Source organism: Vulpes vulpes, chromosome 3 (genome assembly GCF_048418805.1).
Source record: "Vulpes vulpes isolate BD-2025 chromosome 3, VulVul3, whole genome shotgun sequence".
Classification (NCBI taxonomy): domain Eukaryota; kingdom Metazoa; phylum Chordata; class Mammalia; order Carnivora; family Canidae; genus Vulpes; species Vulpes vulpes.
Genome location: NC_132782.1, coordinates 19,062,842 through 19,079,530, shown reverse-complemented (window position 1 = coordinate 19,079,530; position 16,689 = coordinate 19,062,842). Strand labels below are relative to the sequence as shown.

General features: G+C 35.1%; 1 protein-coding gene across 3 annotated transcripts in view; it reads left to right on the top strand.

Moving 5' to 3' along the window:
- The window catches only part of OLA1 (Obg like ATPase 1), a 165,207-nt gene that overhangs the window by 94,571 nt on the left and 53,947 nt on the right, over positions 1-16,689 (top strand). For all 3 annotated transcript variants that reach the window (XM_072751971.1, XM_072751972.1, XM_072751970.1), the window contains one exon: positions 8,468-8,643. In XM_072751971.1, coding sequence (XP_072608072.1) covers positions 8,468-8,643 — 176 coding nt within the window. The remainder of the gene's footprint in view (positions 1-8,467; positions 8,644-16,689) is intronic.

The following is a 16,689-nucleotide window of genomic DNA, read 5'->3' as shown; positions in this document are numbered from 1 at the left end:
GGCTTTGAAGCTTACATGTATTGTTGTTTTTTAAAATGCAAATAAAGATATTTTGGCTTGAAACCTTGTCATGATCTCTCTTTCTCTCTCTCTCTCTCTCTCTCTCGTTGCTTTTATCTAGTTGACACTATATTCTTTAATTACATCTCACTGTTCATCCTGCCTGCCCCTTACCTCCCATTGGTATCCTAGAGGACTTTGGCAGTATATTTAAAGTCCTTGTTAGTGAGTATTATTCTTTTCATTATTAGATTATACTTGTTTTTCCATCCACATTGTCCAGTCATTGACCAAGGTCCTGTTATTTTGATTTTTGTTTCTAATTCTCAAAAGACTTAGCATATTGTTAGATATATAAGCAAGCTTTCTTTAAATGGGGAACTTGTATTTAGCAAATCATATTGTGGTTTACATACGTGTTGAGAGGGTGGCAGTTTATACACTGGTTAAATACCAAGGAATTCCTTATCTCTATATTGTGTAGTGGTAAGGGATGAAAAACCTTAAGTCCTGTAGGTCCATCCTCACCACACACTCTCTTATTCCCAACATGCAATTTGGAATACAGGGTTTCTGTGATAAGTGTTTTATGTAAAGTACTGTTTTGTAGTCTGTACACTTAGATACATCATGTATTTTAAAATCTATTTCTATAGCTAGCTAGGATGCTTTGCTTCTGAAAACTGAATACAATCCAAATTTAAGTAGAAATAAGGCAAAGCAGTTCACCAAAGTCTTAAGTTTCTCAAGTATATTTTTATTCTTAAAATCTTTCCCAGTTAGATTTAGCATCCAAAACAGTATAGATTTATCTTTCTTATTCAGGTTTTTATAGAATAAGATATTAGACTTTGAGAGGTCCCTGGGTGGCTTAGTAGGTTAAGCATCTGACTCTTGGTTTTGGCTCAGGTTGTGATCTCAGGGTTGCAAAGTCAAGCTCCCTGCCTCCTACCCCAAGGCTCTGTGCTTAGTGGAGATTCTGTTTGTCCCTGTTCTCCCTCTGCCCCTCCTCCCCCTTCTCTCTCTCTTTCTCTCATAAACAAACAAACAAACAAACAAATAAATAAATATATGTATGTTTGTTTAAAAAAAGATATTAGACTTTGCATGAATGAATGAGTAAATTGATCAAACTTCAATCCGTTTATACTAATTAAAGTATTTTTTGAATAGATTTTATAATAAAAATGGTTTATATAATAACCAAAAAGAATTTTTGGTTCATCTTATTTGCTTTGACCTCAGAATATACTGGAACCACTCAGAGGAGTTCTGGCCTGGAAATTCTGTTGATGAGTGTGTAATAGAGGGATAAGAGAAGATAGCTAAGAGACGCATCAACATTTATATATGGTAGTTAGAGCAAGAAAAGGAATAGCCTAAGAAGAATGGTTGGAGAAAATAGAAAATCAGGAGAATGTGGTTATAAGGAATCAGTGAAAGAGACTATGTCAGTGTCCTGAAGTTGGATGCTCCTGAGGGGTCACTCAGAATTCCTGAAGAATGGCTACTTGACTTAGCATCATGAAGACAAATCATTGGCTTCTTTTTGAGATCAATTTCTGGTAACATGGTGGAGGCATACCATACTGTAATGGGTTAAATTTTAAGTAGGAAGTAAAGAGGTAGAGCAGGTATAGATACTTTTAAAAAATTCGCTCTGAACCAGAGAAAAAAAAGCAATACTAGAATGGGGATTAATGTCCAAGGGTGACTGACATGATTGATTTACTGTAGAATCCTAAGCCTGCTTAAATGTTATTGGGAGAATATTAGTGGAAATGGAGATGCTACAAATACTGCAGAGAGAGAGAGAGAGAGAGAGAGAGAGAGAAAGAAAGAGAGGTGTGTAATAGATTGAGGTCTCAAAAAATCCAAGTAACAATCTATGGAATGAATTTCCTTGGGAGAGGATAAGATCCGTGGCAGGGATGCCTGAGTGGCTCAGTGGTTGAGCATCTATCTGCCTTTGGCTCAGGACGTGATACCGGGATCCTGGGATCAAGTCCCACATCAGGCTCCCTGCATGGAGCCTGCTTCTCCCTCTGCCTGTGTCTCTGCCTCACTCTCTCTCTCTCTTTCTCTCTCTCTGTCTCTCATGAATAAATAAAATCTTAAAAAAAAAAAAACTTAAAAAAAATCCATAGCAGAGACAATTTACTGTACTTAAATAGAAGGTAATGTTTCCTCTTTCACTGCTGGAAAGAAGGGAGATTGGGTAAAAACAAAAAGGGGCTTTGATGGTTCCAAACATCCCATGCATTTTCCCTATGAAGGGAGAAAGATTAAGCCTTTGCTGCTGGGAAGTAAAAGAAAAAAGTGTTGGAAATATGAGAGAAGTCAGGAAGATTTGAGAAAGGTGCTTTGTTATGAAAGGAAACATTGCAGGAATGATGGGTAAAAAAATCTTTGTGATGGAATCCATTCTCAGCTTAGCTTATGGTCCAACTTTCTCCTATAACAGATCTTTTGATAAGGAGGCTTTACTTTAGTTGATATTATTTTCAGTCACCTATTTTATACATATAAAAATGCATAGGCATAAAATTATTTCTATGGTGATAAAGATTTTCTCCTTGAGGCTTGTCACTGCAAAACCAAAATTTCAAGTAAAATTTGTGCAAATTTTTGTGCAAGTTAAATTTGTTGTTTAAAAAATGATTTTAAAAATGACTTGTGCGAACAATGCATCTTCAGTATAAAAACTTTAAAGCAAGACCAAACTGTTAAGATTTAAAAATTGCTCAGTAGCTCACTGCCCAGGAGTTATTTTATTAGCATTTGGTCAGTGTCATTGAAAGAAACAATTTTATATAAATGTGATTATTAATGTGCTATTTTAAATAGAATTAGGTATTGTATTTTAAATAGAATACTACAGGGGTGCCTTGGTGGCTTAGTCAGGTTAAGCAGCGGGCTTCCTTTGGTTCATGATCTGAGTCCTGGGATTGAGAGCCCCAGATCGGGCTCCCTGCTCAGTGGGGAGTCTGCTTCTCCCTCTGCCTCTCCTTACCTGTGCTCTCTCTCTCAAATAAAATTTTTCTTTAAAAAATAGAATACTACATTTTATTTTACTGGGTTTGAAAGAAAATGAACCAAAAGTAATACAGAAAAAATGACTGAACTTCAGGTAATTTTTTTCCCACAAGAGATATGTTCTCTTAAATGATCCTGCTAGAGTATATGTGCTGCCGAAGAGAGCACATGATCCTGCTGGAGTTAAGAAAGAGGTGCATGCGAACACTAAAAGATTGGAGAAATTCTTTTTTAATTACTTGTTTCATCTTTATCTGTCCATCTATTGATGCCTTACTGGGAAAGATGAGGAAAATAACACATTTATGTTTTTACCTCCTCTTCCTCATCTCCAAATTTTAGTGTCATTATTCTTAACTTTTTCTTAGTTTATAAATACATATGTTCTATTTTGTTAACATAATTTTTGCAGTCGTTCAGTCTTGCTTTGAGTTTATTAATGCAGAGTCTATTTACCACTAACCTCTATCCCTGAAAAACAGACTGGCTGGTTATAAAATTCTTGAGTGACAGTCTCTTTCCTGACTCTATAAAGACATCGCTCTACTGTCTCTTGGCCCAGAACTGCCTCGGAGAATTCTGGAGCCTTTTACATGACTTGATGTTACAGATTTTGTTCTTGATATCAGTGATACCGTATCAGTTGGTTTACCAACTTGCAGTTGGTCAGTGTTTGTTTCAGTATTTACATCAGCTTACTTGGAATGAGAAACCTTGAAAGTGGCCGTGATTTCTAAGTGGGCCATCTTATTGAATGATAGATCTCTTTAAAAGGTTGTGAAAAATCTAGTGATGTTTTACTTTCTGTAATTTGCCCATTTAGAGTATATAGAGAGGAATATTTTCAAAACCTGAACAAACCTAGAAACGCCAGCATTTTGTTCTTTTGTTCTTATAACTCTTGAGTTGTAAGAAATAAGGGGGTAGGTCCTTGAGTCATAGTATTCTCATCTCTGATGTATAGAAGAAATAGACAGCAATGAAGATATAGCCATTAAAGTATTTCTTAAAGAATCACTTCTCCCAAAATCAATGGTCAGCTTTCTGTACTTATCTTTCTTTACCTGTAAACAATATCTACTATAGTTGAATACTCTTTCCTTCTTGAAATATTTTCTTCCCCTCAGTTCTATAAGAGCATATTCTTACATTTCTCTTTATCACCCCTTAGACACTTGTCAGATCCTCTTTCCCATCATATATTTGAGTGTTGGAGTGTATTCTTTACATGACATCATCCTGACCTATAATTTTAAACATATTTCGTAGCTCCCAGTTTTATATTTTCAGTTATGACCTTCCATCCTACATCTGGTCCATCTCTAAAATATATTCTCAATCCAAACATTTTTTATCTCTGTTTTATTTCAAGATACCACTCATCTGGTCATCTCTCATCTGTATTACTACTACTACCTCCTAACTGTGTCTTTCTGCCATCATTCTTGTCCCCTACTTTAAAGTCTGTTCTTTTTAAAGTAGCCAAAGGGCCTCTTACCATAAATCATATCTTATTATCCTGTCTACTCTTTACTTAAAACTCTCCAATTAATGGCTTCCCATTACAGCCAGAATAAAATCCAAACTCCCATGACTTACGAATATATGTGAACTGCTTTACTTCTCCACCTTAACCTCTGTTTACCATCCTCTGTTGCTGTTCACCCACACTGACCTTATTTCTATTTCTGAAACACTTGGAGTTTGTTCCCATTTTACGGATCTTATACGCACTTCTTAGAACCCTTTTCCTTCAGCTCCTCACATTACTGCCTCCTTCTGGCCATTCTGGTCTCAGCTCCAGTGTCATCTTAGAGAGGCATCCCTTCCTAATCCTATTTAAGTATCACACAGTGGCATGACCACTGCCCGCCCTCCTGCACACACATGCTGTATCACATTAGCTTATTTTATACAGAATAATACCAAAGAAGTTTTTAAAAATCAGGTAACATCCTATCACCAAAATGACCATAATTAATATTTTCAGAAATTTCTTGATTTTACAAAAAAAAAATCTCATACTTTCTGACCAAATTAAATAGGAAACTTTGTCACTAATTTAAGTGGAAAGTTAGTATCATTTGCTGAATGGAAGATAATAAAAATAAATACAATGAAAACTATATATTTATTAAATTTTTTTAGCCTTTAAAAGCTCTGAGACTGAGGCCTGCTCTGTTGATAAAAAGATAAGTTTATAAATGTTAGATATTAAATACCAACAGCATCAAACTGAGATTTTTCTCTTTGACATATTCAAAAGGACTGAAGAGAATTGAAATGGAAATAACTTTCTCATAAAGCAATTCGATGTGATATAGTCTTAAAAATGACTAGAGTCCTCTTCTTTATCAGTAAAGTGTCTCCTTCAAAGAGGAATGATGATAATAATTGGGACAATTATAATAATCATTGTTTTAGTTAAAATGAAGCTGAAATAAATAACTTTGGCCGTGGACTAGGGCAAAAAAGTTCTGGTGAACTAAGAAGACTTAGGGGAAATCTCTATAAATTCATAAAACTTATTTTAACCAATTCCAAGGTGAATTGAGTAACATGAAATGATATTACTCAAAGCTAATGTTTGAATATATTTCTATGAAATGTCTTCTAAATTACCAATTCCTACATCATTTAGAAAAATAGTATATGCCCCAATTACCGAAAGGGTTTATGTGTGGGATTTTCTGCTAGGCACTTTACATATCTTATCTGATTTACTTTTAACCACTACATCTTTTTTTTTTTTTTTTTAAGATTTTATTTATTTATTCATGAGAGAGAGAGAGAGAGAGGGAGAGAAGCAGGCAGAGGGAGAAGCAGGCTCCATGCATGGAGCCTGATGTGGGACTCTATCCCAGGTCTCCAGGATCACACCCCGGGCTGAAGGCGGCACTAAACCGCTGGGCCACCGGGGCTACCCTAACCACTACATCTTGTATTAAAACAGGTAAGATGGGGGATCCCTGGGTGGCACAGCAGTTTAGCGCCTGCCTTTGGCCCAGGGCGCGATCCTGGAGACCCGGGATCGAATCCCACGTCGGACTCCTGGTGCATGGAGCCTGCTTCTCCCTCTGCCTATGTCTCTGCCTCTCTCTCTCTCTCTCTCTCTCTCTCTCTCTCTGTGACTATCATAAATAAAAAACAAAAACAAAAACAAACAAAAAAAACAGGTAAGATGTGGAGGAATGCTGTAACGTAGGTAAGTGTACAGTGAAGTCTGTTGACCTAGGAGCATATCTTTCTTTGGGAAGTAATCTCTAACTTTTTAGTTCTAAGAAATGGGAAGTTGCTCATATGGCCACCAAATTTCTGTAAACTTCTATTTTACAGTTGTCTCATTTCATCACAAGGATATTCAGTTTTAAAGGGTAACTTTAATGTTCCCTTTACTTAATTTTTGCCAATATTATAAAAAATAAATTTAAGTTGTTCTCATAGTATGTTCCCACATTACATGCAAATGAATATAATAAATAAGAATACTAACTTTCAGGCATAGGAATAGCAGTGCAATCCAGAATGTACAGGGTCTGTGGTTTGAATTTTTTTCTTATAGTAGGGAAATGGATTGGTGATGAGACAGTCATAACTTCTTTTCTAGACTAATCCTTGACAGATTCCAGGCAAAGTGCAATCTAGAGGATAATTTAAAAAGGTTGTAAGATAGACAAGTGGTATTTCCCTTTATTCTAGTTTTCTGCTTGGATTAATTCAGATGATCAGAGAGCTTTATTTTCTTAGCTTCCAGAAGAATTGCAATTCCTAAGTTTCTCTTTGTTATCTACTTGGTTAAAATTGAGGGTTACAATTAAGAAATTGCCATTTAAAACCTACTGATGCATTTACTGTTGTTGCAGACATCACTATAGTTAACTCATTGGTTCTTACTTAAAGATGACTGTATAGGATATTTTTCATTTGGAGTGTCATAAAAAGTGTAGTTATTTTTATGACTGAACTGACCATACTGTACTGTCTTTGTTGCTCTGCCATGAAACTAACTTTTTATTTCCCTACTTTATTGTGTCATTTGTGTAAGATGCCTCCAAATGTGATAAATATCATTGTGCTTCCAGGAAGACTTTTTTCATACTTTCCAAATATTCAAAAAATGTACCTAAATCACTGTCTGTCCAGTGTGTTTACTAATACGATATAATCTACATCCTCATTTCTTACTAGTTTTGTTCATATAATTTATGTGGCGCTATTTATTATATTAAGAATACTTAACTGTTATAAGTACTTATATTTTACTTGCAACAAAACCTTGTGTTTTTAAATTTATATTATTGAATAGTTGTACAGACAGCTTAATTATTTTTAATTCTAGAAAATTATATTTAAAAATTATTTGTAACTGGTAATGGGAACATCTTGGTCTTCAGTATGGAAGAATAAGCTATGGTCACTGTTTTCCTCTTATTAAACTCAATCAAATGGTCTCATGATTCCTATGATATCTTTATCTAAAGTAATCAATGCTTTATGTTTGAAAACATCTCATTTTGGGTATGTAGTCTAGTTGGTAATTTAAATTAATTTATTTATAAATGTGTTTTTTGTTTTGTGGGTATATCACTGCTTTCTGTTTCTAATATTTTTCAGTATTTGTTCATTTTTGTGATACTGTTCTTTATCTGGTAATTTGAGTAAATCCCAGTTGAATTATGTTGCCACATTATGTCTTCAAAAGGGCATAAAGTCAGTACACATGCTTCAGTAATATCTGGTTGTTTTACCCTTATGTTTCCAGTTGGCAATTTGAAATTATGGCTTCAACTGCACTTTAAATATGTGATAATAGCATGTGTTTCTAATAAGGGCCAGCACCATTTTGTTCAGATAGTGTGAATGGTTGTCACTCATATATGACAAATGCACCTTCATCTGCTTCTTTGATAGCCCCCTAAAAACCATACCCTCAAATCAGGCCGATGAAATTAGCTGCTGTGTAAATTGTGTGTCTGAGTGGTTCATTATCTAATCACCGTCAGAACCACAGTGATAAAGTAGATTGAAGCAGGGAAGAGGTCTGCCAGATGATTTCACCCACCCCCCCCACCCCAAATCTGGTTTCCCTTGGAAACCCTAACAGTGCAGTTTAGAACTTCAGGCTCTCATGCCTGGAATTCAGTATCTTTTAATGTACCAAACCTGAAAATAGCAGTAGTTCTGGAGCATAATTTTCTTTCTGTATAGATCATAATTTTATTTATTTCAATCAGTTTTTGAAATGTTGAGGCTCTTGAATTACTGTTTTGTTGCCAGTGCCCTAAATATTACTAAATAGAACAAAAAAATATATACTGTGTCCTACTTGCGAGAATTCAGAATAATTTAAATAAGTTGTTAACCTTCTAGGAATCTTTAATAATGGCCTTCTGTATTGTTCATTGGATTGCTTCTCTTTAATTCATTTTAGGTGCTTTTGAAGATGATGATATCACGCATGTTGAAGGAAGTGTAGATCCTATTCGAGATATAGAAATAATACACGAAGAGCTTCAGCTTAAAGATGAGGAAATGATTGGGCCCATTATAGATAAACTAGAAAAAGTGGCTGTGAGAGGAGGAGATAAAAAATTAAAACCTGAATATGTAAGTAAAAATTTATAGCTTCTTTGATATTTGAGTTCATTTTTTGATTAAAGTTTTTAAAATAATGCATCTAATAAAGTGTCTAATATTGTTATAGAATTTTTGAATCCAAGGATAATTCTGTTAAAAAACCATGGAGCACCCTCATTTTCTTTTGGCAACAAAGGGTCATGATGACAGGCTATTTAAGGTGTTCTTAGCAAGCATATTTAGCAGTAATATTGAGTGTTCATGTAGTTTCTATGTATATCCTCAAGTTTTAATGTTAGAGAAGTGTAGTTTAATGATGAAAAAATTACGGATTTAGAGCTCCAACTAAATATATGAGGTTGTGGATTTGAAGAAGTGATTTATACAAGGACTTGGTCTTCCATAGCGGTTGACTGAATGTACTATTAGAAAGAATTTTAGTCTTTATGGAGTGAAAATCACATGTCATTGTCTTTAATATTCAAATGTGTTTTTATCACGTTACAGTGAATAATTATTAGTCATAGTATAATGTTTCAAAAATCAGTTTTGAAGCTTTTAGTTTAAGCATGGTCAGGTGGTCTTTTACATTAAAAAATCAATGGCCTTAATTATATATTTTCTTGGAGCACATGGCTGGCTCAGTGAGTGGAGAGTGCTACTCTTGATTTTTGGGGTTGTGGGTTTGAGCTCCATGTTGGGTGTAGAGAATACTTAAAATCTTCTTAAAAAATTATTTATTTCCTCATTTAGTAATATCTTCCCTAAATTGTATTTTCTTCTTGTGTTTTTTTGTTATGGGAAGGATTTTTCTATCTTTAATTTTTCATGTATTTTTAATACATATGTGTATTTTTAATTTTCTTGTTTCTGGAAACATCTTTTCCCTTTTTTATTAATATGTAATATGTTTGGAAAACTCATGATTAGGGAGTGCTATACTCGTTTTTGTTGTTATTGTTGTTAAAGATTTTATTTATTTAAGAGAGGGAGCAGCTAGGGGAGAGCCACAGGGAGAGGGAGAGAATCTCAAGTAGATTCTGAACTGAGGACTAACTTCTCCAAAGGACTTGATCTCATGACGCTGAGATTGTGAGCAAAGCTGAAACCAAGAGTCTGACACCTAACTGACTGAGCCATCCAGGCACCCTTGGAAGTTCTACACCCTTAAGGAAGAAATCAATTACAGAATCAGCCTTTAAAACTTGAGTATACTATCAGTAAATTATGGTTGATAGTGTGTGGTCTTAGAACCAGGGAGACCTGATTTCCATGGTAGTCTGGAACAAGTGCAAATCATTTTACTTCTCTTAACATCATGGCTATACAGGTATTTCCTATTCAAATAGAATAGAGAAAAGGAGGGAGATTTATCTGAGGGAATTTGTATAAAATTTAGGACAGAGAAGGGGTTTAAAAGTATGGGTATGAAAAATATTCCTTTTTATAAAAGGGAAAAAGTTGTGAGAAAGATGTTGTGATTGAAAGCAATTCATCTGCCCCAAACAGCATGGTAGTGATTAGAATAAAGTCTTAAGCAGTCATTCCTTAGTTTATTGAAACTTACTGACATCCTTATGTCTTTCAGAAACATTACTCTTAAAAGTAATCAATATTGCTTTTTACTGAAATGAGAGAAAGGAACATCAGGTTCTTCTTAAATTCTTGGGCTACCATTTCCTGGGTTTTTCTCTCAAAGAAGACTAATATGTTGAGTGCTTTTTAAAATTCCTTGTAATAGTATTTTTCTTATTTCTAAGCATATTCCTAAAATTTCTGATTTGAAAGCATTGCTTGGACTTGTGTTTATGAAAAAATCTGAACACCTCCCCATTCCCTATTCCCTTTTCCCATTCAGCTCTTCTGGATAGATAGAAAGCATTATAAGCTAATTTTCTTGTTTCCCAAAACTGTGAAAATTCCATCGTTTACTTTCCTCATATTAGATTTAGCTGCTTCAGAATAAATTATAGATTAGTGGTTTTTTTTTTTCCACTATCACTGTCCCTAGGGAAAAAATTTAATTAAAATTTAATTAAAATTAATTTAACCTCTCACTAATGAGAGAAATTAAATACTAATGAGTAAGGATTTGTTGGATAGGCTTGAGTTTTGGAGGGCCACAAGCCATTTTAATAACTAAGTATTTTTCATCCATAAGAATCAATCTTTTGCTCCTCTAGGAATAATATCACCCTCACTGAGAATGTATGCTGTACATTCTTATAGCAAACCCGGTACAGTAAATATGGTAAAACACATGGCTTTAAGAACCTTTTTTTAGTTGTTAGCAAAAATAGGATTTAGGTTGGATCAGTAACTCAATTTGAAGAGAATTAAGATCTTTTACAATTCTGAATCATTTAGTGAAGGGACATCTTATTTTTCTTATTTATTGAGCCAGGCATTGTTGGACACTTTTTATATATGTTATCTTATTTAAACCTCACAACATCAAGTATACATATTATCTCCATGTTTAAACTGAGGAAACCTAAATTTCAAGAAGTTTTATGAATTGCTAAAGATTTCATGTTTAGTAAATTGCAGGCCAAGTTTTTCAACCAGATCAATCTGACTGCAGGACCAATAAGTTTTTGTTTTTGTTTTTAAAGTAAGGTCTAGGCCCAACATGGGGCTTGAATTCATGATCCTGAGATCAAGAGTCTATGCTCTACTACTGACAGCCAGCTAGGCACCCCTGTCTTTTTTTTTTTTTTAATTGTAAAATTCCTAAAAAATGTATTGACCTCTATGTATTTAAAAAATAGTTGTAAAATAGGGGAATCCCTGGGTGGCTCAACGGTTTGGCACCTGCCTTCGGCCCAAGGCGTGATCCTGGAGTCCCGGGATTGAGTCCCACATCGGGCTCCTTACATGGAGCCTGCTTCTCCTTCTGCCTGTGTCTCTGCCTCTCTCTCTCTCTCTTTTTGTGTCTCTCATGAATGATTAAATAAATAAATCTTAAAAAAAAAATAAAATAAAAAAATAGTTGTAAAATAAAGGCTAGTAAAACCTACTTGCATGTCAAGAAATAGAACATTATTAGCACCCAAAAATATTCCCATTACTTACCAGTCTTAATTCTCTTCATCTTCCCACAGCTAACCAGTTTATGAGAAGTTATAGGCTTTAGGATCAATTCCATCTCCACTAACCTGAAAAATTATGTGAACAATGTAATTTATAAACAAAGGCGAAGAAGAAACTCATTAGGAGTTTTCTCAAGACTGTGTTATTTGCAGTTGCAATGCCATTTTGAGTCATATATGAGACCCTTTACCTTTTAATCTAAACTTAGGTTAATATCTTAGATTGGGTTTCCTCAGAAGTAGACTCCGAGGCAACAATTGGGAGTGCAGGTGGTTTCTTTAGGAGCTATTTTAGGAGGCACACTTCAGGGAGTGAGAAATTAAGACCAGGAAGGGAAGGAAACTGAGACATTATATGTAAACAAGCAGGTAACCTGAGTAGCTGGGGCTCAGTTCTGTTAGGAACTTCTGGAAAACAGTGTAGAAAGTGTCTTGTAGTTTTTCTGTTGGAATGATGAGGATACTGGGGTGATTATCTACTAATATCCATCAGTCATTGGGTATGGGCTGCTTCTAGGATTGTTAACTCCCTGACACCTGATGTCTGTATAATCTGACCATGATGCTTAGGGAGAGTTATAGATCCTTACAGCAAGAAGCCATTAGCATGTACTGGACCCGTGAGGGCAGAGGGAATGTATGGACAGACAGCAGTCTCTGCTATACATCCCTTCACCCAATGTGCCTTTTAATTTTTTGTCCTAATCGTTGTATTTCTTTTTAGTTATTTTGGGGTATCACAGGTTTAATTTGGTAATGTTTTATATTTTTCATTGCTTCAGATTTATCTCTAGTTTTCCCAAGACAGTACCTATGTGATTATATTAACTTTCTTGTAAGAGAGTTCTGGAAAAAAAAAAAAAAAAACAACTTCCTTATATTTTCTAACAAATGGTCTAAAGGTATAAAATGATTGGTGGAAAAAAAATAAAATGATTGGCGGGACTGTAATTGGACATAGATCATAGGCTACAAAAAAGATAACTACTTGAAAGTCATAAAAAAATTAGGTCATTTTATTTACTCTGTATCTGAATATTCCTTAATATTCATTCAGATGTGTCCGTTTTCTGGATAGTCTTTCAAAAATTCAACATTTCAAGCCTCTCTTCTTATGAATTTCCATTTTCTCAATTTGGATGTCATTTGTATTTTTTGTAAATAAGCAGGAAAAACTTAAATTAGAACTTTTTTAAAAAAGATTTTATTCATGTATTTGATAGCACAAGTAGGCAGAGCCAGAGGGAGAGGGATAAGGCTGTCCACTGAGCAAAGAGCCCAATGTGGGGCTCGATCCCAGGACTCCGGGATCATGACCTAAGCCCAAGGCAGACCCTTAACCCACTGAGCCACTCAGGTGCCTCAGAGTTTCTTTCTTTTTTTTTTTTTTTTTTAAAGATTTTATTTATTTATTTATTTGAGAGAGAGTACAAGCAGGGGGAGGGGCAGAGGGAGAAGCAGACTCCCCACTGATCAGGGAGCCTGATGTGACTCAGGGCTCCATCCCAGGACCTTGGGATCATGACCTGAGCTGAAAGCAGATGCTTAACTGACTAAGCCACCCAGGCGCACCCCAGATTAGAACTTTTATATGCTAAAACAGAATCTCTCCTAAGATTGATATATTCTAACATAAAGACATCTTTTATAGTGGGTCTTGCTGTCTGTGATAAAACAGGCATTAAAGACGGCAAGTGTGCAATAAACATTCCTATTGGTATTAGCCAAGTGAATTAGTTTCCTAGGGCTGCCATAACATATTCTACAAACTGGAATAAAACAATAGAAATGTATTATTTCACAGTCTGGAGACTAGAAGTCTGACATTGAAGTGTCAGCATGGCAGGGCCATACTTCCTTTGAATCCTGAGGAGAATCCTTTCTTGTCTTTTTAGCTTCTGGTAGCCCTAGACATCCCTTGGTTTGTTGCTGTATATAGCTTCAGTCTCTGCTTCTGTCTCTCCATGTTTCTGTCCAAATTCCCCTCTTATAAGGACACCACTCATAATTGGGCTGAGGGTCTACCCTACTCTGGTATGGCCTTATCTTAACTAATTTTCAAATAAGATCAAACTCTGAGTACCAAGAGTTAGGATTTCAACATATCTTTTTGGAAGATGGTTTATGATATAACATTAACACAAGGGCATTAAGATCAAGGTTGATTTTTTTAAAAGATTTTATTTATTGATTGATTTGATAGAGAAAGTATGCGGGTATGCAGGCAGGTACGCGCATTTCAGCAGGTGGAGAGTCAGTGGTAATTTCAAGCAAATTCCCCTAATGCGACCTCAACCTCACAACTCTGAGATCATGACCTCGGCCAAAGTCTTGAGTTGGATGCCCAACTTACTAAGCCACCCAGGTGCCGCCAAGGTTGATTTTTAAATCTATTCTAAATATATACACATTTCATCTGGAAAGACAAAATTTGGAAAATGTAAGTAAGAGGCTTTAAAGAACAACTTATTTTGTATTGATCAGTTATTTGGAAATTATCACACTTAAAAAATATTCATAGAACTAACAATTTAAATTAGACAACCAAAGAAGGCAACCAGAAATTGTAATTGAGCCTTTTCTTTCCTGTCAGTATCTCTGAGTTAAATAATTAATGTCCCCCAAAAGATACAGCTATTAACAGGTATCTTCTATTATTCTTATGGCAGTTTTTAAAGTTGATCAATGTAAAACTTTAAAAAATCATTAAAAATACTTGTATATGTAGTAGGTATATCTTTCACAAGATTCAAAAGGGTATACTGTAAAACATAATTCTCTTACTTCTGTCTTCTCATTTATACTTTTTTCCTCTCTAGAGTTTATGTATCCTTCAAGAACTATTCTTATATGACTTAAAGGATTATTTTCTGAAAGAACAAGGTATTACAAGTATGTGGTGAGGCTGAACTGCATTCATTCATCTTTCTTCCATAGCCTGTTTTCAGTCTCTACCTCAGTTAATAGAACCGAATTACTTGAACTGAAAACTAATATCTGATTCCTCTTTCTCCTCTACCATTACATCCCATCCTATTGATTTTATCTCCCAAATATTCCCTATATCTTTTCCTCCTATTTTCATGACTTTTTCAGTTTGAGCTTCATTATGCTTGCTTTATTTTTGCGGCTTAACTGACTTTGCCCTTCTTTTCCACAAATATAAAGTGCAGATCTATCTTATTCCCTTGATTAAAATACCTCACCATCTTCCTGTAAAGATACTGCCAACATAAAATCCATGGCTCACAGATTTCTTTGTGATTTAGCCTTGCCTGACTTACACTTTCTCGCCTTGCCTAACAGTGAACATGAGCAACAGAATGGATATACAGACACAAATACAATTTGATTTGTGGTGAAGATGGTACTGCAGAGTAATAGAAAGGAATGATTTTTTCTTTCTTTTTTTTTTTTTTAAGATTTTTATTTATTTAGTCATGAGAGACACACACAGAGAGAGAGAGAGAGGCAGAGAGACACAGGCAGAGAGAGAAGCAGGCTCCCTGCAGGGAGCCCAATGTGGGACTCGATCCCGATCCCAGGACTCCAGGATCATGCCCTGTGCCGAAGGGAGGTGCTCAACTGCTGAGCCACCCAAGTATCCTAGCCATTCAGACTTATTTACAGGGATCATACAGGATTGTTGCCTTCTTCTATTTAGTAATGTTCGAATCCTCCTGAAATCTATACCTCAAGAATGAATTGCATATCTATTTTGGTTGCCACTCAGTGTAATGGCTGATAGGCCAAGAGCTTTGCTATGTTAAATTTTCACTGTTTACTTCAGTGAATTACATAACTGAAAACCCACAATTACCAATGTACATTTTACCCAGATTATTGATTGAATTAACCTATTATTTCAATTTTTGAATGACATCTTCCTTACACACTCATAGACACACACATACACACACGTAGAGCATTGCTGCCAGTTTTCTTAGTTGAGTCCTTTGTTGATTCTTTTCTGGGAGTTTTAGTCACTGAAATATGTAAAAAGATAGTAGTCAAGAATCAATACTTTGGTTTCCATAAACAACATTCATTTAGTAGAGCAACAGATGTTTAATATTCTGATTCAGGCAGATCCTAAATATCAAGTTAGAATACACAATGGATGTCTATTTCATGAGAGAAAACACAGATTGGTCTTTCCCCAATTTGGAATATTTAAAGGGGATATTCTGGGTTGGAGCAAGAAGTTGTATTACTGTACTCCTCCTAGCCAGACTATTTTGAGCTGAAGCCTTGGCCTCCATTCTTTTGGTCTGAGTGCATTGTTGACTGTGTATTAGTTAAAGCCACCTAACCAGCACAGACCAACTCATCTGGGTGTCAGCATCAGGTATTGGGATAATGGATTTGGCTAGAGGGACGTATCAGACTTGGAAGCTATAATTATTACAGAATAAGAGTGAGTCACCTTGATAAATTGCCAGGTCTCTTCTATTTAGTCATCAAATTTTAGGATTACAGATGGTGAGCAGTGAATAGATGAAGTCCTCCCTTCCCCCCTCACACTGTAAATATCTTAATTTTTTTTGGCTATTGTAAAGATGATTTTTTTTTTTTTGGTTTAAAATAAATAAAACAGCATTGTAGGCAGAAAGGGAAAGTATCTCTGGAATCCAATCTTCTAGAAATTTCTGTTGCTAACAATTTGGTATGGCATCTATCCAGTTTCATTATTTGAGTACATTTGTTTATATGTATTATATGTTGTCTCAAAACGACAAATGGAATCACATTATGCATCCTGCCATAAATAATAATACTTAATACCTTTTGAGCATTAGGTATGTGCTTGGAGTTGAGGCAGTTACTTTACATGTATTTTTTCATTTAATCCTCATAATCACCATGTGTTGAATTGGAATCTTCCCATCCCAATTTTAAAAAACAGAAACATTAAGTAACATCGTTAAGTAACATTGTTAAGTAACGTTGTTGGGACAAGTAACCTGTCCCAAAGTTACACAGG